This window comes from Strix aluco, chromosome 2 (assembly GCF_031877795.1).
Source record: "Strix aluco isolate bStrAlu1 chromosome 2, bStrAlu1.hap1, whole genome shotgun sequence".
Classification (NCBI taxonomy): domain Eukaryota; kingdom Metazoa; phylum Chordata; class Aves; order Strigiformes; family Strigidae; genus Strix; species Strix aluco.
The window spans coordinates 36,632,118-36,656,074 of NC_133932.1; the positions used below are offsets into that span (position 1 = coordinate 36,632,118).

General features: G+C 38.6%; 1 protein-coding gene across 6 annotated transcripts in view; it reads left to right on the top strand.

Annotated features, from left to right (window-relative positions):
• Window positions 1-17,536, top strand: part of DYRK1A (dual specificity tyrosine phosphorylation regulated kinase 1A) — a 92,839-nt gene extending 75,303 nt beyond the window's left edge. For all 6 annotated transcript variants that reach the window (XM_074814355.1, XM_074814356.1, XM_074814357.1 and 3 more), the window contains 9 exons: window positions 4,818-4,910; window positions 5,763-5,951; window positions 6,708-6,855; window positions 10,176-10,462; window positions 11,551-11,697; window positions 12,075-12,215; window positions 12,494-12,800; window positions 12,980-13,104; window positions 14,208-17,536. In XM_074814355.1, the coding sequence (XP_074670456.1) occupies window positions 4,818-4,910; window positions 5,763-5,951; window positions 6,708-6,855; window positions 10,176-10,462; window positions 11,551-11,697; window positions 12,075-12,215; window positions 12,494-12,800; window positions 12,980-13,104; window positions 14,208-14,831 (2,061 nt within the window). In that variant the 3' untranslated portion in view covers window positions 14,832-17,536. The remainder of the gene's footprint in view (window positions 1-4,817; window positions 4,911-5,762; window positions 5,952-6,707; window positions 6,856-10,175; window positions 10,463-11,550; window positions 11,698-12,074; window positions 12,216-12,493; window positions 12,801-12,979; window positions 13,105-14,207) is intronic.
• The last annotated feature ends 6,421 nt before the right edge of the window (window positions 17,537-23,957 follow it).

Below are 23,957 nucleotides of genomic sequence, written 5' to 3' on the forward strand. Positions count from 1 at the left end.
CCCATCTGAAGTGCATGTATACCAATGCACACAGCATGAGTAACAAACAGGAGCTTGAAGCCATGATGAAACAGGAAAATTTTGATGTAGTGGCTATAACAGAAACATGGTGGGATGTCTCCCGTGACTGGAGTGCGCCAGTTGATGGCTATAAGCTCTTTAGGAGGGATAGACAAGGAAGGAGAGGTGATGGGGTGGCGCTGTATCTTAGGGACTGTTACAGTTGCTCTGAGTACAAGTGTAGTGAAGACAGGGTGAAGTGTCTTTATGTTAGAATTAGGGGGAAGGCCAACAGGGCAGATGTTGCAGTGGGAGTCTACTATAGGCCACCCACCCAGGACAGAGAGGTGGATGAAATATTCTATAGGCATTTAGGTGAAATCTCACGATCGCTTGCCCTTGTTCTTGTGGGAGACTATAACTTCCTGACACAACTGGTGAGAGAACCGACCAGAGAAGGTGCCCTGCTGGATCTCCTCTTTGTGAACAGAGACGCACTGGTGGATGATGTGGCGGTCAGAGGCCGACTAGGGCACAGCAATCATGAAATAATAGAGTTCTCTATTCTTAGAGAGGCCAGGAGAGGGCTAAGCAGAACTGACATCCTGGACTTCAAAAGGGCTGACTTTGTCTTGTTTAGGCACCTGCTTGAAAGGATACCTTGGGAGACGATCCTGAAGGGTATAGGGGTCCAGGAAGGCTGGACACTCTTTAAGACGGAAGTGTTAATGGCTCAGGAACAGGCGGTCCCCAGGTGCTGTAAGAGAAGCCAGCGACAGAGAAGACCCCCCTGGCTAAACAGGGAGCTTTGGCTGCAACTCAGGGAGAGAAGGAGAGTTTACAGCTTTTGGAAGAAAGGGCTAGCGAGTCACAATGATTACAAAGAGGCTGTGAGGCTATGCAGGGTGGAAATCAGGAGGTCTAAAGCCCAGCTGGAAATTAATCTGGCTTCAGCAGTCAACGACAACAAGAAGTGTTTCTATAAGTATGTCAACAGCAAAAGAAAGACTAGGGAGAGCCTCCATCCCCTGCTAGATGCAGGAGGAAACATGGTAACAAGTGATGAGGGGAAGGCTGAGGTGCTTAATGCCTTCTTTGCCTCAGTCTTTAATAACAAGACTAGTTGTATTGAGGGAATCCAGCCTCCTCAGCCGGAAGACAGAGACTGGGAGAACGACCTCCCCGCATTCCAGGAGGAGATAGTCAGTGACCTACTGCATCACATAGACATACAGAAGTCTATGGGACTGGATGGGATACACCCGAGGGTGCTGAAGGAGCTGGCTGGGGTGCTCGCCAAGCCGCTTTCCAGCATTTACCAGCAGTCCTGGCTGACCGGGGAGGTCCCGACAGATTGGAAATTGGCCAGTGTGAAGCCCATATATAAGAAGGGTCGGAAGGATGATCCGGGAAATCAGGCCTGTCAGCTTGACTTAAGTGCCTGGGAAGCTGATGGAGCAGCTCATCCTGAGTACCATCACACAGCACATGCGGGACAACCAGATGATCAGGCCCAGTCAGCATGGGTTTATGAAAGGCAGGTCCTGCTTGACAAACCTGATCTCCTTCTACGACAGGGCGACCTGCTTATTGGATGAGGGAAAGGCTGTGGATGTAGTTTACCTTGACTTCAGTAAGGCCTTTGACACCATTTCCCACAGCATTCTCCTGGCAAAACTGGCTTCGCGAGGTTTGGATGATTGCACGCTTTGCTGGGTAAAAAACTGGCTGGATGGCCGGGCCCAAAGAGTTGTGGTGAACGGAGTTAAATCCGGTTGGCGGCCGGTCACGAGTGGTGTCCCCCAGGGCTCGGTTTTGGGGCCACTCCTGTTTAACATCTTTATTGATGACCTAGACAAGGGGATCGAGTGCACCCTCAGTAAGTTTGCAGATGACCCCAAGCTGGGTGGGAGTATTGATCTTCTCGAGGGTAGGGAGGCTCTGCAGAGAGACCTGGGCAGGCTGGAGCGATGGGCTAAGGCCAACTGCAGGAGTTTCAATAAGGCCAAATGCCGGGTGCTGCACTTCAGCCACAACAACCCCCAGCAGCGCTACAGGCTTGGGGAGGAGTGGCTGGAGAGCTGCCAGTCAGAGAGGGACCTGGGGGTGTTGATTGACAGCCGGCTGAACATGAGCCAGCAGTGTGCCCAGGTGGCCAAGAAGGCCAATGGCATCCTGGCTTGTATCAGCAATAGCGTGGCCAGCAGGGACAGGGAAGTGATCTTGCCCCTGTACTCGGCACTGGTGAGGCCACACCTCGATGACTGTGTTCAGTTTTGGGCCCCTCACTACAAAAAGGACATTGAATTACTCGAGCGTGTCCAGAGAAGGGCAACGAAGCTGGTGAAGGGTCTGGAGCACATGTCGTACGAGGAGCGGCTGAGGGAACTGGGGTTGTTTAGTCTGGAGAAGAGGAGGCTGAGGGGAGACCTCATCGCCCTCTACAACTACCTGAAAGGAGGTTGCAGAGAGCTGGGGATGAGTCTCTTTAACCAAGTAACAAGCGATAGGACAAGAGGGAATGGCCTCAAGTTGTGCCAGGGAAGGTTTAGACTAGATAATAGGAAATATTTCTTTACAGAACAGATAGTCAGGCGTTGGAATGGGCTGCCCAGGGAGGTGGTGGAGTCCCCATCCCTGGAGGTGTTTAAGAGTAGGGTCGACATAGCACTGAGGGTTATGGTGTAGTTGGGAACTGCCAGTGCTAGGTTAATGGTTGGACTGGATGATCTTCAAGGTCTTTTCCAACCTAGATGATTCTGTGATTCTGTGATGGTAGTGAACATACCCAAAAGTGAATTGCTTTGAAGAAACACCTAGGGCATGACTTGGGTTAAAATTCCCTGAGGGAAGTTTAACTGTGTTGCATCGTCTTTCAGAAACATTCCTTAATTAAAAAGATCACAAATCATCAGTCTTGCAGGGGAGTAGAAATGTTATGTGGGTGTATTTGGAGTGGTGTGCATCAAAGCTTTGAATTGGTGTTTGTCAAGAGCCTTCAGCTCCACTCAATTTGGTACCTGTTGGGAGTCCCAGCATCACGCAGATACAGTAAGCTTGCTGGAAGTGTCTTGCCTTTCCCTGCTCTCTTTAGCCCTCTTGCTTGTTCACGTTCTGTCTTGCTCTCTTGCTCTCTTGCTCTTGCTCATGCTCTCTTTCCCCCCGCTGTGAGGTTTGTGCATCTGCAGGAGGAGAGCGTCAGCTTAGCTTTCTAGTATGGTTGCTTTGGTACCTGAGTTTAGGTCCAATTTCAGAAACACAAACTCTCTTTATTGCTTCTGTTTTTGAGAATTTTTTTGGGTCACTTCAACACGATTTTTAAAATTTGATCATTGAGCAAAAAAAAAGAGCTATTTGCACAGCCACGATACTTTAAAAAATGGAGGAGCAGTTACGCTTTTCCAATTTATTTATTAGTTCAACAATACTAATACAAAAATCAGTTTCATTATTTTTGTTGATGACTTAAGCTCTTTCCCCAGCTCTGCAAGAGGTGCATATCAGTTTAGCTGTAATAGGAGGCATACGATGAGATTAAGCACTTGGAAGTGAGGAGAGTTCTGAGCCTGAGCATGTTTGATGGCATGAGATGAAATAATGGGAGATGAGAGTTGTAAGGCTGAGTGTGGTGGTGCTCGGTCACCTAACACTCTTAATAATGAATAAGGAAGTAGAAGCAGCTTTAACCTACATGAAACAAGCTTTTCTGCAATGAAATTACTTAAACGTACCCTGTGGTTTTCTGTCATTGGGAAGAGAAAGAATAGAGAGAGTCAGGCTAGGGGACCAGTCACACCAGCCTCACCACTGTCTCTCCTAGCTCCCCATCTGACACTCTCACTGGCTGAGACAGAAGTTGCCGGAGCTTGTCTGGTGGTACGGTTGTGCTGTTAAGTAAGTGTCTGCTGAGCAGGTAGTCAGCTTTAGCCAAATGAAATGGTTTGTGACTTATTTTTTTCTGCCTTCTCTTTACGGGGGATACTTATCTTTTCAGGAGCTTTATCTTCTGAGATTCCAAACAAATCTTAAGGAGGTGTTGAAGTTAATCGGTAGATCTGGAATTTATATGGTGTATATGTGCAAAGGAAAAAAAGAGGCACACAGTTTTATCACACATAGGTATTGTTTCCTCAGGAAACCAATAAAAAAAATGGCCTGCTGTTGAAGATGGTTTTGTTCTAAATGTTGTCAATTTCAGGAAACACAAATGAGGAACATAACTACCTTTTCAGGGACATTGTTTTAAAACTTTGAAAGTAGGTATGGTGTTTATTGTGCATGCTTTAGATTTCTTTAGATTTTCTTTAGGTTTTAGATTTAGATTTAGGCCTGGATATTGCAAAGCATGGTACCTGAGGTTTTTTTAATTTGGAATTTCATACAGTTTAAATGTGGCAAACTGCCACAGTTCTCCAGTAGTTATTGTTAACTTCCATTTGTGGTTTTAATGCAGCTAGAAATTAAATACTGTTACAGTTCATGCATCAGTCATGAGGTAGAAGAGTAATGTTAGCAGGATCTTGGTTGTCAAAGGAGCTGTATTTTTAACTGAGGGGAAAACTGTTTACTGGGATTAAGCTTGTTAGGCATAATGGGAGGAGAGGTAGGAATCTTGGGGGTTTTGTTCGTTTGTTTTTTAATTAATTAAATGTATTAAAAAGTAACCGTTAATTTCTTTTGATTCTTTTTTTTTTTTTTTTAATGTCAGTTAAAGAAAAAATGTTGCAATGAAATAACTAATTTCTGTGAGGAATGTCACATTTTGGTGCAGTAATTATATAGCTTGCTTTCTGAGTTATGATATGGTCATATTACAGAGGCGGATGCCCCAAACTTTCCGTGATCCAGCCACTGCTCCATTGAGGAAACTCTCCGTAGATTTGATCAAAACATACAAGCATATTAATGAGGTAATGGCTCCAGCTATCTTTGTAATGTGTATTGATGTGAAGTTTTTGTATACATACAATACATTATTAAGTATATTTGCTATTAATCTAGTGAAGAGATAAGAAAAATCAATCTTTCTCTCTTGCTCACATCTCATTTGAGATCATTGATGTCATGGTCCTGCTTTCTGTCCAGCACATGGGAAATTTTTTATCCTGGAATTTATTTTCTGTTGTTTTATAAACAAATGTTGAGCTTTTGTGTTGCATGATAAGGAAATATGAGTGGCACAAACATTCTTTTAGCTCATGCTATAAACCTTTATGAATGTGTCTAAGGACTTTTAAGGAAAATAGTAAAGTGTTTTCCCTAAATTACTTGATTAAATATTATTGGCAAATGTAAAATATAAAAAAATATGTGGTTAATATAGGAAGGCATCGGTTAGTTTCTGACTCTTTGAAAATTGTAGGGAATGCGAAGGGATTTCTGCTGTGACTACTGATTTCCTTGGAATTCTTCTTTTCCAGTCTTATGGAAAGAGCAGCTGATAACTCTTGTTTTCAGACTTGCTGTGTGTATAGCGTACTGTGGTGTGTCTTTTCTTTTTGGACCCATGTACTCAAGGGATCCGTGTTATTAGTACATTTATTTAGATCTGGTTTCTGAGTTTTAAATTACCCATCAAGACTTTGCTTTGGTATAATGACTTCAAATAGAGTGATAGCAGGAGAGGGTTGTTTATTTTTCCAGTAGTAGAAGTTGCATTTTAAAATCACAGGATTAGGTATGATGATTATAAAAGCTGATTCTGTTCTTACTGAACTGATGTTCTAAAAAGTGCTCTTAAGCAACATACTTTCCACGTTTAGGTTTACTATGCAAAAAAAAAACGGCGGCATCAGCAGGGCCAAGGAGATGATTCCAGTCACAAAAAGGAGAGAAAAGTTTACAATGATGGCTATGATGATGACAACTATGACTATATTGTAAAAAATGGGGAGAAGTGGATGGATCGTTACGAAATCGACTCTTTAATAGGCAAAGGATCCTTTGGACAGGTAATTTATGTCAGCTGAACAACCTATAATTCATGTGAATCATGATATGCATTTCATTTGAACTGGTATTCCTGTTCCATTTTGGAATTAAACTCTTCTTTCTTAATCCTGTTGTACTGAGTGCCTGCTCAAGACACTTTTGTTTTGTTTTGTTTCTTGTTACTACAGATAACATTTGAATATACTTCTGTATGTAGATCTGGTAAAGCATTTTGCAATGAGCAGATGCTCAGCCTTTTGCTATCTGCACATTTTTAGCTGTTTGGCTTGGGTTTCTAAAATAAAACAATAGCCTAGTGCTAGGGAATACCTATTACAAATGTTACTTAGTAACATTTGTTTTTACTGTTCACAGCTGTAGCCAAGGCTTGAGAAAAAGGCTGGAAGGAAGATGGAGCTTTTCTTCTGTTGTTTTTGTTAGTTTTTCTCAGATTTTGCCAGTCATTTTACAGTATTGGTTTTGATTGTTTTAGATTGTTTTGATAATTGCATTTTGGATATAATACTTGCCTTAGGGAAGCCTCAGTGAAGCTCAGTGGAGCCACAGTTCTGTTTTATGACTCACTGTAATGAATGTCACATGATCAATAATAGTATCAAGTAAGAGAAGAAATTTAAGAAGAGAAATTTAACTGAAAAGAACAAAATTTCTGAAAATGTTTTCTCTGCATTCTGAACATAAAGAAAGTTTAGAAAGTGAGTTTTCCTGTATTTTGAAAACTCCAGATGTTTTACTGATGTATTTGACTTTTTCAGGTTGTAAAGGCTTATGATCGAGTGGAACAAGAGTGGGTGGCTATCAAAATAATAAAAAACAAGAAGGCTTTCTTGAACCAAGCCCAGATTGAAGTGCGGCTGCTTGAGCTTATGAACAAACATGATACTGAGATGAAGTACTATATAGGTATTTGAATAGTTATTCTTCATTTTTATTAAATCAAATTATGAATATTTTAGATCTTGCTATATAGCATAGGATGCTTCTGGTGCTAAAGAAATGAAAAGAATAATACAGCTTTTTAAATTTTTATTTAGTGCAAATTTTACAGTTTGCTTTGCAACAGGACCAGATCCAAAAGAAGAATATATAAAAGTATTTGGGATAACAGACTTGTCACTTTGTAGCATTGAGATAATTTGTAGAATTTTCTTTTTCCAGTTAATGACACGGACACCTGAAGAAGTTGCTATGGACCAACTTTTGCACAAAAGCTGTATTCTGTAGTAGTTCGCATCTCTTTCACTACTTTGAATGTATCATAAACTTATCTCAGAACTGTCATGGATAAGGTCATGCATATTTATTGTAAACCAGCATCATACAGTAGTTTTATGGCTAGCTTAATCATTCTTTTTTGATTGTGTGTGTTTTTAAAAGCTCAAAATTTTGTTTAACAAAACTGAGGTTAAGACTTGTGTAGATGTTAAGACTTGCCCATTTATAGCTCAGAAAATACTTTAAAGCTTATAATTTTGAAGGTTCCTGTAGATTGAAATGCTGTTCCCTTTATTATTATAATGCTACTTGAACTTCGTAATTATGATGAAATTAAGTCAGCTCATGTAAAAAATTTGTTAAATCCTGTCTGTCCTCTGGAGTGGACAACTGAGCAAAAAGATGATGGAAGGAAAGCAACAGCATGTTGTAAAGAGGGATGGAGAAGTATGAGAAAGAGTAATTAAGCAAGATTAAACTGCAAGATTTAAGCATCCTTTTGTTTGTAGAAGCTGAAATACTAATAGCTGTGCTTTTCTGATTTGCATGTATATGTCGGATTACTAATTTTTCCTTCTGTAGTTGAGAAAGAAACCTTTGAAATAATGTTAATATACATTGATACTAAATTATCCGATGAGTATTCAGTTACATTTTAACTTGTTTTATAAAATGTTGTCTTTAGAATACATTTTATGTATTCGGTGTAAAAGTTTTTAATGTATTTTTATCTTAAATTTATTAATAACATGTTTACATAAAACCAAAACTAAGCTTGACAGCATACTATGTCAGAAAGATGTTTCAGGGACGTTAAAGACATGACCAGTTTCAGATTAATATGCAGCAAATAAAGACACTATTGGCATCATCAAATAAGCTTTTGAAATTTTAAATAAAATGAAATGGACCGAAACATCATATAATATCCCTCTGTGAGTTAAGGCAGGATGGCTTTATATAGAGAGCAATGCTGAAATAAAAAAAGGAAAAATAAGTTCTGATAATTTTGAACAATGGGGAAATAATATGTACTGTCTTTGCTTAGGCAGCTGATTTTAGGCTTGTTTCAAGCTGATTTCCAAATCTATTAGGGTATATTTCAATAGTTAACACAGTATTTGATGAACATGGCAGCATCAATAAAGATCAAAAATCCCAAATAGATAATGTTTTGGATTAAAATCTTGTATTGCATGCTGTGCAAAAATTTACCATGGAAAACTGAGATCTCTAGGCACTTCACTGGAAAATATTTCGAAGTGTAGGAACAGTTGCTTAAGAACATACTTCTTCAACAAGACTTAATTGAAGCATTCAGCATATTCATGTAAAAAATAAGGTGTCTGTAGGACATGTGAATGATTCCCCCTTACATAGACTTTCAGATCACAACGCTGAGAATAGCTGAAGAAGGCATTCAAGTGTTACAATATACTGTGTGATGTAAAATGTAGACTTCAGGGAGAACATGGTTAAATACACTGTAGCCTGATTAAGGACATAAAGTTTAACTGTTTAGCTTCTGTCAGATCTCCTCTAGTACCTTCACATCTTCTGTCTGGTCTCCTTCAGATCTTAACACAAGCATAAGAATGCATTAAGGTCTTCAAGTTTTGTGAAAATTGGTGGTAGAGTGGAGGAGAAATACTCAAATGTCATGTCTTCACTGAAGGAAAGATGTGGCAAGTTCAGCTCTTACCAAAGTATTTGAGCTGTGTGGTGGTTGGACGTGGTGCTGGCTGGCCAGCAGCATGCTGGTAGTTACAAATCAGTTGGAGTAGGTGGTGATTCCTGCTGAGTTGGCGGGTGCAGCAAGCTTAGGGGAGGAAGTGAAATCAAATGTAGGAAGTCCACAGGGACATGAAAAGGTGCTGGTGCTTTTACAGTGGGAGGGTAGTGGAAATATGGCAAAGGTGAGAAAATACAAAAGGTCTAGGCAATGATGTACTGCAGGAACTGGCATCAGGGTGGAAGCAAATGGTATTGTTACAGGTAGGTCTTAGGGACACATGAAGAATCTGTAGGACACCAATAATGACCTTAATTGAAAGTCTTGAATTCTCATTGTGCTAATATTGGTTCAAGATTTTATTAGGACAAAAAGGAGAGTGTGCTGCTTTTTATATGAGGGCTGAAGTATTTTTCCTGTTTCAGTTTTCTTTTACTTACGGCAACCAACCTGAATGATTGGCAGACTGGTAAATCCTGCTTGCCCTTTAAACAGATTAATGTGATGAATTTTTCACCTATTTCATGAAAAAAATTGATTGGATTTGGACCGGATTGGTTGCTTTCATGAGATTATGCCTGATTGAAATGAATATAATGTCTTTGGGATATTGATCAGTTTTATTAATTGAAGTAATCAGTTGAAGTCACATCTTATAAATTGCAGTAATGTCTTAGTATATTTTAAACTAATCTGACAGCCAAATATTTTCTCTGTAAATGTAGGGGAAATTTCTAAAAAATAGTTCAGTCTAAAGTCCGGTATTTGCTTTACTGTTGAGAATGCCGCTGTATGTGCACTTTTCCAGTCTTCTGGGACATAAATACAATTTATCTTTAGGAGGGTGGAGAAATTAACTTTCCCCTGAAAAGGATCAAGTGTTGTGACAGAGGTTGCATTACACACAGTTTATGCTTCTTGTCTTTTTTGCTGTTATTTTTATTTACCCACAAATCTGTTTGCTGATAGGGAAGTGATAGCTCATTTTGAAAAAATGCCTCTTCTATCTTTTAAATAATTTTTTGGTTAATATAGCTTTACCGAGGTACACCTGAGGACACTTCAGATGTATAAAATGTCCCCCTGTACGGTAGACATGGCAGCAATATTCTGTAAATAACCATAGACCTAGGAAAAAAAAAAGTTACACTGTAGTATCTTACTCATAGGTCAGCTTCCTACATATCGATTATAATATTTCAGCATTGTGTTGTAATTAGTATTTAATACTTACCACACAGGATATGTGTTAATTATTTTCTTCCCCTTTTTAAAGTGCATTTGAAGCGCCACTTCATGTTCCGAAACCATCTCTGCTTAGTCTTTGAAATGCTGTCCTACAATCTGTATGATCTGTTGCGGAACACCAACTTCAGAGGCGTCTCATTGAACCTGACACGAAAATTTGCACAGCAGATGTGCACTGCACTGCTTTTTCTGGCGACTCCTGAACTTAGTATCATTCACTGTGACCTGAAACCTGAGAATATCCTGCTCTGTAACCCCAAACGAAGCGCTATCAAGATTGTTGATTTTGGCAGTTCATGTCAACTTGGACAGAGGGTGAGTATTAGTAAAAATTCTATTTATGCTACTGTGGGATATATATGAAAAACTTAATATTTTTAAGTCATAATAGCTAGATATCTAATGTAAACTTTATTAATGATGACCTAATTGAAATAGTAACTAATGTTTACATAGGGTGTTAGACATCAGCAGTCAGTAAGAGCTTTAAATATGAATTTTAGTGCCATAGTAAATACACTTTCACCATAGTGATAAACTTTCCATCTTTCTTTTCTCCTTGGTTATGTTTTTATGCTGTGTTAATGCAGAATGCATCAGTGCTTGACTGTAGAAGTCTGCAGTGCTATTAAATAAAACAATCTTTTATTGTTTTATTATTCCATATGTATTACTCCTTCGATTTTAGCATGTTCTCTATTTAGTATGCCTTGGAGATAAGATATTTGAGGGTCGAGACAGTGCAGTAGCTGGCTTTTAAAGGTACTGGTTATAACTAACCCATTTTTACAAACACTTTAGCAACTGTGGAAAGACTAAACTGAGTTTTTTGGGGGGGGTTGTTTCTTGGTTTTAATATGCCTATGTTTAAGCCAGTCTTCAGGTTTAGAATCAAGATAGAATTATCTGTCTTGTGAAATGAGCAGGATGGTTAGGGGTGGATGGAGGTTGCTTTTTCCCATGTGTTGTTTTCTAGTTCCTGGAATCACCTGTTAATTTCATCTTGTTTTCTCACATCATAATTGTGGCTTTTGATCTTTTACTATCAGTTTTGTCTGAAGTGTTAGTGATTCTGATGTGGCTTGTGATAGCAGACTAAAACTTTGTTGCATGATTACCTGTAATTGCATAAGATTACACTCATCAACCCTAAAGTGTAAAATACTGAATCTGCACTTTGTCTTTTTTTTTTTTTTTAGAGAGAGAGAGTGTGAATGCTAATATTTTCTTAAGAATTAACGTTTACATATTTTTAATGTAATGTATAGATGCTTTTAATTATCACCGATACCTTGGCTTTTCCTACACCAAAAATGTGTTTCATGGTAGTTCTGTTTTGTAATATGGAATCATAATAGTGCTCTTTGGATGCTGGGTATTACCTTTAGATGCTTTTATTTCAGATATACCAATATATCCAGAGTCGTTTTTATCGATCACCAGAGGTGCTACTGGGAATGCCTTATGATCTTGCAATTGATATGTGGTCCCTTGGGTGTATTTTAGTTGAGATGCACACTGGAGAGCCTCTTTTTAGTGGGGCAAATGAGGTATGCAGCTATATTATGGTACAAGTAATTTGATTTTTATCTTTTTTTTTGTTCATTCTCATCATGACTTTCATCTGTTTAATTGTAGTACATAAATTAGAGAAATCTAATAATTCTAAAATGAATAAACATCAATGACAGCAATGTCTTTTGTCAGAACTCTAAATTGCCTGTTAATAATTTTCTGTTTCTGGGTGCTCCTTCTTACTCCTTATTCACTAATTTGTCTTGTACACATTGGATTTTCCTTACTCACAATTAATTTAGAACTTGTCTGGGTAGGTAACATTTGTTTCACATGTGACTGGAATCTCACTCTGTCATACTGCATAGCTGTCTGTCACATGTTTTTCACAAATATTCTTTGCTTGGAACAGGTGGATCAAATGAATAAAATAGTGGAAGTTTTGGGGATACCACCTACCCACATCCTTGACCAAGCACCAAAAGCAAGAAAGTTCTTTGAGAAGTTGCCAGATGGCACTTGGAACTTGAAGAAGACCAAAGATGGAAAAAGGGTAGGATGATGATACAGGCTGTTTCTTTAAAAAAAAAATACAATTTAAAAATTGGTGAGATGTTACTTTATTTTACATCTTGCCTTACTGAAAATGTAGCTTTAGTGTTGTTTATTATTGTTCCATGTTGTAAGACAGGTTGATTAAATAACACTTTCTGTAGCGTTGAACAGTTTCTTACTTTTATTTGACTTACTTCCTTTTATGGCATGTTTAAACTGTGCACATCCAAGGCTTAATACATACTTGATCTCAAGCAATTTCAAACTTCCCAACAGGAATACAAACCACCCGGAACTCGTAAACTTCACAATATACTGGGAGTTGAAACAGGAGGACCAGGTGGACGTCGTGCTGGGGAATCGGGTCATACTGTAGCTGACTACTTGAAGTTCAAAGACCTCATCTTAAGGATGCTTGATTATGACCCTAAGACACGAATTCAACCTTATTATGCCCTACAGCATAGTTTCTTTAAGAAAACAGCAGACGAAGGTACAAACACAAGTAACAGTGTGTCTACAAGTCCTGCCATGGAGCAGTCACAGTCTTCAGGAACCACCTCTAGTACATCTTCAAGCTCAGGTAAGTTTTCCTCATTAACAGATAACAAAATTGTATTTCCTAATCACGTCAAAATGTGATTATCATAGGTCTTGCATTTTTACCTTGAAGCAGGTTAAATATCTTCATGCTGTCATTGTTTTACAGCTTACTTTAAATTTTGTGTCTCTTCAGTTATTATGCATGTTATGATTTTATAGGTGGATCTTCTGGAACAAGCAACAGTGGAAGAGCACGGTCAGACCCCACACACCAGCATCGACATAGTGGTGGACACTTCACTGCTGCTGTTCAAGCTATGGACTGTGAAACACACAGCCCACAGGTATGCTTAAATAGAGCTTTTGTCTGTTTGATATATATGAATTTTCTGAGAATATTAAATCTGCAAAATTAATTAACGCTTTCATTTCAAGACTGAAGTGGTTTAGACCTGGAACTAGCCATCTCATTTGGTTTATTTTTTTACCCCCAGCTCTTGTATTGTCCTTTGTATGTTAGGTCAGTCACTTAGGTAAAAGTTACTACAGGTAGCTGTAAAAATTTCCATAGGTTCTGCAGAGGTGAAGGTTTCAAATTAGTGGTAGCAATAAGTCAGGTGGGTCTGTCAGTGCTTCACCTTACACAGCGCATAAGGGTACACACAACTATGCATCTCCTAGCCCAGTGAAGAACTAGCTTGTACTTCAGTGGACTCCTGCTGGAGTTCTTACTTCCACTTTATGGTGTTCAGGTACTTCAACAATGATTCATCAATGACTTCAATTGATGAATTAGTGTTTGTTCAATACTGCTTCTTGGAAAGAAGCAACGACTCATTTATTAACACAAATAATTCAGTAATATTTTTATTTTTGTACAGAACAGATAAAAACATACATTCTCCTAAGTAGACATTTCAGTTTATGCAACAAGTTAGTGAGTAGCTAGATCTTGCTAATTTAGGAATCTTTAATCAGCTGTGTTCTCCCAGAGGTGTGGGTAGTACTCCTCTAATGCTGTTCACACCACTCAAGATATGAACTACAACATACTAATGTAGCTTAGTATGCTTACTGTATCCAGAGGCCTGAGTCAGAGATCGGGACCTGATTGTTCTAGGTGTTGTACAAACATTATGTTGTTTATTACTGCTATTATGTAAAGCTGCTTCTATCATCTTGACAGTAAGGTCACATATTGCACTTACTTAAACTGTTGTTTTGAAAAAAGCATCTAGAATGTGAACTCATTTTTCTTAAGGTATATTTAGAAAAGTGTATTAGAAATGCTTCTTAACTACATGCTTACATTTCTAGAATAATTTTGCAGCTGCAAGGTTTGGTTAACTTTTAAAGAAGTTAGCATAAGCATTAATAACTTAATCTCTCTCACATATTGCAAGTGGACAGATTTGCATTTTAATTTTTATTTTGCTTATTAACATAGGTTCGACAACAGTTTCCTCCTCCAATTGGTTGGACAGCCACTGAAGCTCCTACACAGGTCACTGTTGAAAACCATCCAGTTCAAGAAACCACCTTCCATGTAACCCCTCAACAACAGAATGCATTACATCATCATCACGGAAATAGCTCTCACCACCACCACCACCACCATCACCACCACCACCATCATGGACAGCAAGCCTTGGGTAGCCGGACCAGGCCGAGAGTCTACAATTCTCCAACAAACAGCTCCTCCACCCAGGATTCTATGGAGGTGGGCCACAGTCACCACTCCATGACATCCCTGTCTTCCTCAACTACTTCTTCCTCTACATCTTCCTCCTCTACTGGTAACCAAGGCAATCAGGCCTATCAGAACCGCCCCGTGGCTGCTAATACTTTGGACTTTGGACAAAATGGAGCTATGGACATGAATTTAACAGTCTACTCTAATCCGCGCCAAGAAACTGGCATAGCTGGACACCCAACATACCAGTTTTCTGCTAATACAGGTCCTGCTCATTACATGACTGAAGGACACCTTGCAATGAGGCAAGGAATTGATAGAGAAGAGTCTCCCATGACAGGAGTTTGTGTTCAGCAAAGTCCTGTGGCTAGCTCGTGACTAAACTGAAACTAAGTTTGTTTCTTGTGTGTTTTTATAGAAGTGGTGTTTTTCCAAAAACAAAGTGCAAAGCTGCTTGAATCAGAAGGAGATAAACTCACTGAACCGCTACAGGAGGGCAAAGCTGACTATTTTTTTAAACTTGAAAAGATTGCAAAGGGACAATGAAGTTTTTTTGTTGTTTTTTTGGGGGTTTTTTTGGTTGGTTTTTTTTTTTTTTTTTTCTAAGAGCCATGTCTGGACCCACCTTAACGGATAGCTTAGTGGTGTTCACCTTTTGCTTCCCCCATTTTAACTTGCCACAACCTAGTCATAGTTTGGTTTTTTTGGGGAGGGTTTTTTTTTTTTTTTGGTCTCATTCAACAGGGGTTATTGTTCAAATGTTAGTTGTAGTTGCAAACTAGTTTCTTTTTAAAGGCATTGCACATGATTTATAAAAAGGCCCTTTGAAGTTTTTGGGTGGGAGGGGAGTGAGTAATATATATATATTTTTTTTTTAGTTCCCCAAACAAACATGGGCACAGAAATGCAGTACTGTAAGAAAGAGGGACCTTCAGATTACACAAATATATATTCTTCAGCTGTAAAAAGGGACGGTTGTAATGGAGTTTGTAAGGCACATTAAGCATGCTAAGTGGCGGTGATCAGAACTCTCCTTTTCTGAATCTACTGAGGATCAAAGCAGCAATTGTAATGGGATTCTGTGGGTCTCATACTTTGGAGCCCACAGTCAGTTAGTATTGAAATATGACTGGTTTCATAACTGAGGTGCACTGAGAAGCAATCAACGGGTCGGTCCTGGCCAGTCCTGGGGAGGTCTAAGTGGTGGTCTTTGGGATAACCTTTGGCCTTATGGATTTGGACTCTTAAGTTAGAAGAGCCTACCATTTCAGATGCAATCACTTTTGGACATGCTTTTGCAGACAGTCCTTAATGCTGAAAACACAGAGAATGGGTAATTCAAGAGGCCTTTCTTTTAAAATAGACTTTTGTGACCCACTTATTGTAAGGTATTGCAAGGTCACTTTGCGTGTGTCATAAAGTTGACTTCCTTATTGGTTGAAGGTCACAGGAGTAGTGGTTTGCGTTTGATGGAAATAGCTACAACTGTGTCCCTTCCTGCTTTTTACTTTTTTCTTTTGCTTTTTCTCGGCACGTGGTTTCTCCACCATTACTTCTGCACAAAGACGTCTTCTGTTCATCCTGAACATTTTTAAAAATGCAGAATTTTATGTGACTGCTTTTTTGCCTCACAATTATGCTGTGAATTTTACAAAAATTTATTTTCTTTTTTGATAATTTATTGTACCAAAGCTGTTTTTATAGCACATAGATGTCTGTAACCAATAATGTAGCAGTTCTGCACTTTGACACAAGGTGTAACTAGACCATTTTTAAATGTCAGTTGAAAATTATGGCTGTACTATTGCTTAAACAAAACTGGAACTGTTGTTGAATTCATAGCCAATACATTTACAGCAATCTGTGTACTGAACATAATAGATTGACATCTACTTTGAGACTTTAACATCTGTTACATTATAAATGTGTTCAGGCTTCTGAAGGTAAAAGGGACACTAGATCCAGAAGCTATGAAACCAGCAGTTGATTCTTGTATTCCTTATTAACATAATTGTAAACTTGAAGGCAAGACCTTGATTGCATGAACAGGTCCAAAATAATAGTCTGAGTAAAGCAAAACACTCACATGAGACCTGAAGTTAGCAGGCTGTATTTAACAGGTGCCTAATTTTTGGGTAATGCTGCCTTAATATAACACAGTCAGCTTGGCAGTTGCAAAATTTATGGGCCCATTCAGAGATTTATTTATATGAAAAGTAAAAGCGCCGTGAAAAACATTTGAAAGAATAAGGGTGACTCATTGATTGCCCATCCCAGATTAACATTGTTTGCCCATTATATATTACAGAAGCAGTGATCTACCTCTGCCAGTAAGCCCTTTTAAAAGTTAATTTAGCAGAAAATCCAGAGCTTATACTGGTCAGTTCCATGTGGCTAAGTCATTTTTTCAGACTAAAAGGTGGAATTTTTTATACTTACAGGGGCAACGCAGCAGCTGACTACCATGTAAATGGGAATGAAACTTGGGATTAGCAGTTTTTTGTAAACCATGATTTTTTTAATCAAGCGATCCATATTTCTTTTATATTGACATGTCAACCCTGTGGATGAAAGTGGGGTTTTTTTCTGTTTTCTTTTTGTTTTTATTTTTAAACTCAGTAATTCAGAGAAGTTTACAAGGATTTGGAAGGCTGTCACCTTAGAAACAGGATGCTGAGTTTAGCAATATAAAAAGGAATCCAGTACTTACTGCTGTCTAGGAATATAAGGGTAATACGAAATCTGGGTAATTTTTGTGTGCGCGGGTTGCCACACCTTAGCAAGCACCAAAAAATAAAGCAGTTAAAAAAAAATTACATAATGAAGAAATCATAAAATCCAGTGCTTCTGCATACTGTGTTATGTTACAGTCCAGTTTTGTGTGCTTTACTACACAGTTTGGTTACAGGACTTCTGTGCATTGTAAACATAAACAGCATGGAAAAGGTTAAATACCTGTGTTCAGATTGTAAGATCTAGTCCGGACTTGCTGTGTATATTGTAACGTTAAATGAAAAGACAAGCCCTTTGTATTATAGTCATGCAGTCTTATGTATGATAAACAGTTGAATAATTTGTCCTCAGACTCTTTACTGTGCTTTTTAAAAAAAGAGTAATTTAAGAAAAAATGTAAACATAGTAAATCTTCCTATGCAATTAACCTACTTCAAGCCATGGTATGGTAGGTATAATTATACTATAATATGTAAATATCAGATACATTGAAACAGACTTAAAAATATGAAAGTAAAAGTTGGAGGCATAACAGATAATTTTGAGTTTTTAATTGAAACAGCAAGGTATACAAATCACTGATGTATGAACACAGCTCTGCTTGATTCTGATGGACTGTACTTGTAGTTTGAGTTCTTTATATTATCATCTGTTAGTTTGAATGTTCTTATATGCACTGCAGCTTTCTACCTATTACAGACTAGCTGATTTTAAGGCCAGAAGTGACCATGGTAATGAAACAATCTGACTGGCATGCCATTATCCCTAGAATTCAATCTAGCTATTTCTGCACCGTGAAGTCCGTATCTTTTGGGTGCAGTAGAACCTACTTTTGAAAAAGATAGCTGATTTTCATATAGATTATTCAAGTGTGAGGATTTTTCCGTGTCTCTTGAGTGATTCAGCTAGTTTATTTTCCATACTCTTAGTCCTCCTTCAGTTTTAGGACTGTTTAGTTACAGCTGCTGGCCATCGGATAGCTAGCTGCCTATTAGCATAACGAATAACTACTCTAGTTTTAAACTATTTCACTTTATTCACATAAAAATATGTTAACTTTAATAACCTATATAGATGGAGTTCCTTAAATCTCTTAACTGTAAAGCTCTTATGGCTCTTCTGAAACTTCAGATGTTTTAAAATCCATTCTAAAGCGTGGACTTAAGAACTGCATACAGCATCTGATAGCGTTTTCAATATTGCTGTGTGCGTGTAGTATGTGCAGGTACATTCTTGAACCTTTCAGTTTATATCTTCGCTTGTTTGTTTATACCTCCAAGGATTGCATTTTTAAATCTTTCAGTCTCAGTTATTTGCATTAAAAGATTGTAAATTTAGATGATTATCCATCATGATTCCTAAGTCCTTTTCAGAACTGCTGCTCTTCCAGGATGTAGTCTTCCATCCTGTAAGTATAATGATGTCTGAACGGGACTGGTTTACAGAAGGGTTGGATTCACCTATAGGTGTGACTTGTCTTCATTGTTTATCACTCTGCCATAGTTATTTTCATTAAACCATCAATGTGCTTATATTTTTTTCTTGGTAACTGAAAAATCTTAAATACCTTGGAAGATAATTCCTGTTGGAACCCATCAGAAACATCCTTTTTTAATGAGGAAGTAATCTAGAACTCTAACCTTCTGACGCAGCGTGGTGAATATGTTGTGTTGATTTGTAGAACAACTATATTTCAATAAGATCATTATATGGAACTTCTCAATAGTATGAAAGTATCTTTCTACTCAAAATTACACAAGCAACTTAGAATTATTGCTGAGTGTTGATCTCATGAGGATAGTTTGTATATAGCATGACTTTGGCAAGTGATTTATTTTACTTAGAAGGATGGCTGTTAGAATTGCACAGTATCTTACATCTGTCGAGCAAAGAAAGACACCTTGCCAAATTGTAGTTTTCTGTGATATATCCCTGGTTTTGTGGGGTTTTACAGAGGCAACCTCATGTTGAAGTTTGCAATCGGTATTTATTTCTCCACCTCATAATGATAGTTGAACTATTTTTTCGTTATTGATTAAGATGCCTTGGTTTTATTTCAACAGTTCTCCATATTAGCCCTATCAAATATATATGATCTGCCTAGACCTGAAAGGATTTGTAGTTTCTGTTGTTTATTATGTTTTATGCTAGATGTTACAGAGCATCACAGAGTTCAATCACAGGACAGTCACTGTGACTATTCTTTGAAGGCCTGAATGATACAAGAATGTGATACACTTCATAAGCCAGACAAAGGTGGTAGTTAAAATTTTAAACTTCAGGCTCCTGTGCTGAATGGCAGAGAGAAAATATAATTAACTTTAAGCAGTATTCATAGATTCTAGTGGGAAAGTGAGGATAGAAGATCTAGAGGATAAGGGGTGGAATTGGAAGAATGTTCTGTGTGGGAGGGAGTCTAACGTGAATAATGGCATAGGGAGGGGAGAGAAATACCCTTAGCTGGCGGGGGATTGTGCAGACCTTAATTGAAAGTGAGACTGAGAAAATGTTTATGTGGTCCTGGTCCTAGGAAAGCATGTGAGTGAAACTAAATGAAAAGCTTCATGGCCATGTTGAATGAGGCTTAACAGTTCTACTTTAGTGGAAAGTATGTTCTTCACAGAAGATTGGATTCCAGTAATTGACGTGAGTGTCTAGAATGTAGCTGCCTGTCTTGTTTCAAGGTAGACTTGAATCCAGACTGTTTATCAAGTGTCAAGACTTGGGTCACATCTGGAAGTTTGCAAGAGAGCAGAAATGAAAGTTGGGATGATTTTATTGCAGTTTAGAAAGGCTAAATTGAAGAAGGAGGATTTGTTTTCTGACAGCAGACCAAACGAGCATATGCTGGAGAGATCAGACTGACAGAAGCAGCAGTGATGGATAAAGTGGATTGTCAGCATGTAGGCAACTGAAGGGATTTTAATTTATTTACTGACTAGGGCTGAGATGGATGGGTTAAAAGGGACTGAAAGCAGAGCCTAGTAGGTCCTTAAAAGAGGCAAACCAACATGTTATAAATGGAGTTTTAGAACTGTAGGAATAAAACCCCCAAAACCCAAGTAGTGTATTTTATTGAGTGATTATCTATTAAAACTTGTTACGTGTGTTTAGTAGGATGAGAATGGAAGCGAGACTGACCAAAGACATCCTTAAAAAAAATTGCTGCCACGGAGTAGAAAGGACACAGGTTCTATATATCCTGGAAGATGTTCTATTGTGGATTCATCTTAGGTCCTGATTCCTAAGGCAGAACCTCCTCTGTTTCCCAACAAGCAATTTTTTCCTCAGTGAGCAACAGTGAAAAGTATCCCAGGTAAATAATGATAAACAGTGTCACAGTGCAAAGCTGCTAAACCTCAAATAGAAAACTGGGAATGTTTCCCTCAAATGGGAAAACAGCCCCAGTATTTTCAGTCTAAATAATAAAAAGCATCAGCTATTTTTTTTAAAATTAAGGCTAGTAATATTCTCTTAAGACAGAACTACCATCATTGTAAAAACATCATAAATCCTTTCAGGGGGAGTGTATGGACCAGATTTGTCTTTCTAAACTGAATTCTAATAATCCTTAAGAGCAGATGCATCCTGGGCTGGGGTGAGTTGGTCTCAATTTCCATAGAGCCAATACCGAGAAACCTGCACGTAGATCATGCTTTTTGGACCACAGAATGTAATGTGGCTTAAGGTAAACAAGGCAATGCAACTAAACTTCTGTAGTACACTGGAATTTTCTTCTATTTCTCTTTCCTGTACGTCTTCGCAAGAGGCATTTCTCATCTCTGGTAAGTTGTGCAGTCCAGCTCTTAGTCTCCAAGTACTCCATAGGAACAGCTTCAACAGGAATTTCTGCTTCCCACTGCTTCAGACTCCAGCGTCCGGGAATACAGTTGTCATGATGCATATGGCGTATGTTTTGGATATAAGGGCATTGTATTGTCTAGAACGCTGCATCTTACATGTCAAATTTAGTTTAAAGCTGTTCAGTTAACAAAGCACAAAAATGTTTTGATGTTTTGCTTCCATTGTTTTGAATGCAAATGGACAAATCTCATGCAATTGTGTACTGTAAGGCAGCGTTGCAGTGCCTCCTAGAAACATGCTGGTCTCCAATATGAATGCTTTTATAATATATGCAATGTGCTCTTGAATACATTAAGTCATTTAGATTCTTCGTTGTTGCAACCTCCTGGTAGAGCCTATCATGAAAACTTTCTGGGAAGGCATTGTTTTGCCAGTGGAGCAACAGATGAGCAGTTTTATCCCTTCTAGAAAGAAAAAGTTGAGTCTAAAGGACTGCTTAATTTTTTTAAAATCATGTATGAATTGCTGTTTACAATTTGTACACATACCAACATTTTAATTCAAAGCATTTATTTGTTAAAGGGTGTTGAAAGTTGGTATGTTTGACTGTAGGACATGCTTGTTGTCTTAACATGTTTGCACTGCATTTTCCCATTAATTTTTCTGCATAGTGTCAGCCAGTTCTTGCTGCTTAAGGCAATGGTATGGCAGTAATTTATAATTTTGAAGATCTGGCTTGGTAGCTTGCTTCTGGGTTTTTTGAAAAGAACTCTGGCTTTCCTACTGCTGTGCTGACTTTCTGCAGTGTGTATATAAAGAAAGTTGACTTAATTTTCAAGGCAATCCACAGATTGCTGCCTAAAAAAATAACTGCAAGATGAGGAAAGGGTTAAAAACATTGCTTCTAAGATCCAGTTTTATGTGGACATCACAGAGATGAGCCCTGCTGCACTAACTTACGAATCTCTTGCAGAATCCCATGGATTTTAAGAATTTCTTGAAATTCAGATCTTACAGGTGTTCCATATAGTCTTGAGTAATAAGAACAGTAGCATAGATAAGACAATAGAAATTAATAACCAAATCCACCTCCTGTAGGTCTCCCCATGAGAAGCGGGAGGGAAGGAGATTTGACAGATGTTGACTGTTGAAAGACAATTAGTTGGTTAGTGATTGGAAAATTATATATGAAAAAATAAAAACTGAGTTTGTTCTAAAGAAACTAATTGAAGATACCAAGCGGAAAACCTCTCCACTCAGACTTCTTTACGATCTCTCTTCCCCCTCACCAGTAGAAGTCTTTTCTGTACCACCTGCTGTGCTGTTCCAAAGCAATTCCTTTCCTTCAGATTCTCCTGCCAACCTGTGGCTCATTCAGGGCTCCCTTCATGACTCCTTCCCAGCATGAAATGTCAACAGTTGATAGATCAAGTTAAATCACTTTGAGACTGCAAGGATGATGATGATGAAGAGTTGTTTTTTTTCCCTAAAGCAGGAAGAAAGGCTAGTCCTGAATGGAGCACATTCTGAACTATGCTGCATTTTCAGTGCAACAAACCCTTCCATAATTTGCACTTGAAGGAAACTCCATTTGGAGTTAAGAATGAGCTGAGGGAATTTAGTTTTCAAAGCTTCAGTCTCGCTTGTCGTCTTTCCCAGTACAGGGCTAGTGCAGTTTAGTACCAGTGGGATACCTCCTCTTTGCTGCAACGTGCCAGAGCACTCATGCATTTTTCTTTTAATCTGAATTGGTCTCCTGCCCATACAAAATGTTTGTCTTGCGTATGAGGAATTTTTACCACTTTTTTGTACACTAGTTAAGTTAGTATTTCAAGAAAAATGCTGTACGTAAGTTTATTCTGTACTGGAATAACCCACTTTATTTGTTGTACTCTATGTATGCTATCTCACGTCAGTCTGGTAACTTCAGTACACAGAGCTAATAGTATCCTATGTAAAGGGACATTTGCTCTGTAAACAAAACATGCTACAAGTAGAAACACTGCAGTGGCAGTGCCATGAAATCAGGTGTGGCCGTAGAGGTCACTTCGATATCGTGACAGTGTGAAGGTTCGTCCTGACATAACCTCAGTGACCTGGGAAGACAAATCCAGGAATCTCAGGAGCCAGAGCTTTTGAAAATCAGAAATGTCATATTAGGAGTTCTTTTATGGGGACAATGAAGAAAGTGTCAAACACAGTAACTTGGGCTAGAATAATTTTAATACTCTTTTCATTTTCAGCAGAAACCGCAGTTCATTTCCCTCTTCAGAAACAATAAATGCATGCCCTTTCCGCCCTTCTCCAAGTTACTTTCTCACTGCTTCCCGCTCCCATCCCCTTCCCTTCTTTCCACTCTGACACCTCCCCACTTCCCTACACTTTTCACCTTTTGCTTTTCTCCCCTTTTCCCGTCTTTCAGCCTTTTATTCCCTGCTTTTTTTGTCTGTCTTTTCCCTGCTTTCCTCTTGTTGCTTTTTCTTTTCACAGTATTTCTTTCCTTTTCCTGCTTGTTCTCTTCCTGTCTTTTCACAGCTTTTCCTGTCTTGTCCTGCTTGTCTTCTCTGCTTTTGTTTTCCTGCCTGTTCTTCCTGCCATGCTTTCCCTGTTTGCCTTGCTCCCCCCACCCCCTTCTTCTCAATATTTTTCATGTCTTCCACCCCCCCCTTCCCTGCTTTTCCCCTCTCCCTGCTTGTTCCTCTTTTGGCTTCCTCTCAAGTCTTTCAGGTTCCCCTTTCTCCTTGGTGCTTTCTGTTCTTTTGCCTGCTTTGACTTCTGTTCTTTTCCAGTCTTTTCCCCCCTTTCTTTTTTCAGTTTGTTTCTCCCCCCTCCCCTTCTTTTAATTTCTCTTCACTATGTTGACTTCTTTTCACTTCCTCTCTTTCCTGTGTGTGTTTTTCCTGCCTGTCTTTCCTGCTTCCTTTTCCACTGTTGCTTTGCACTGCTTTCCCCCCTTTGCTTTCCCTT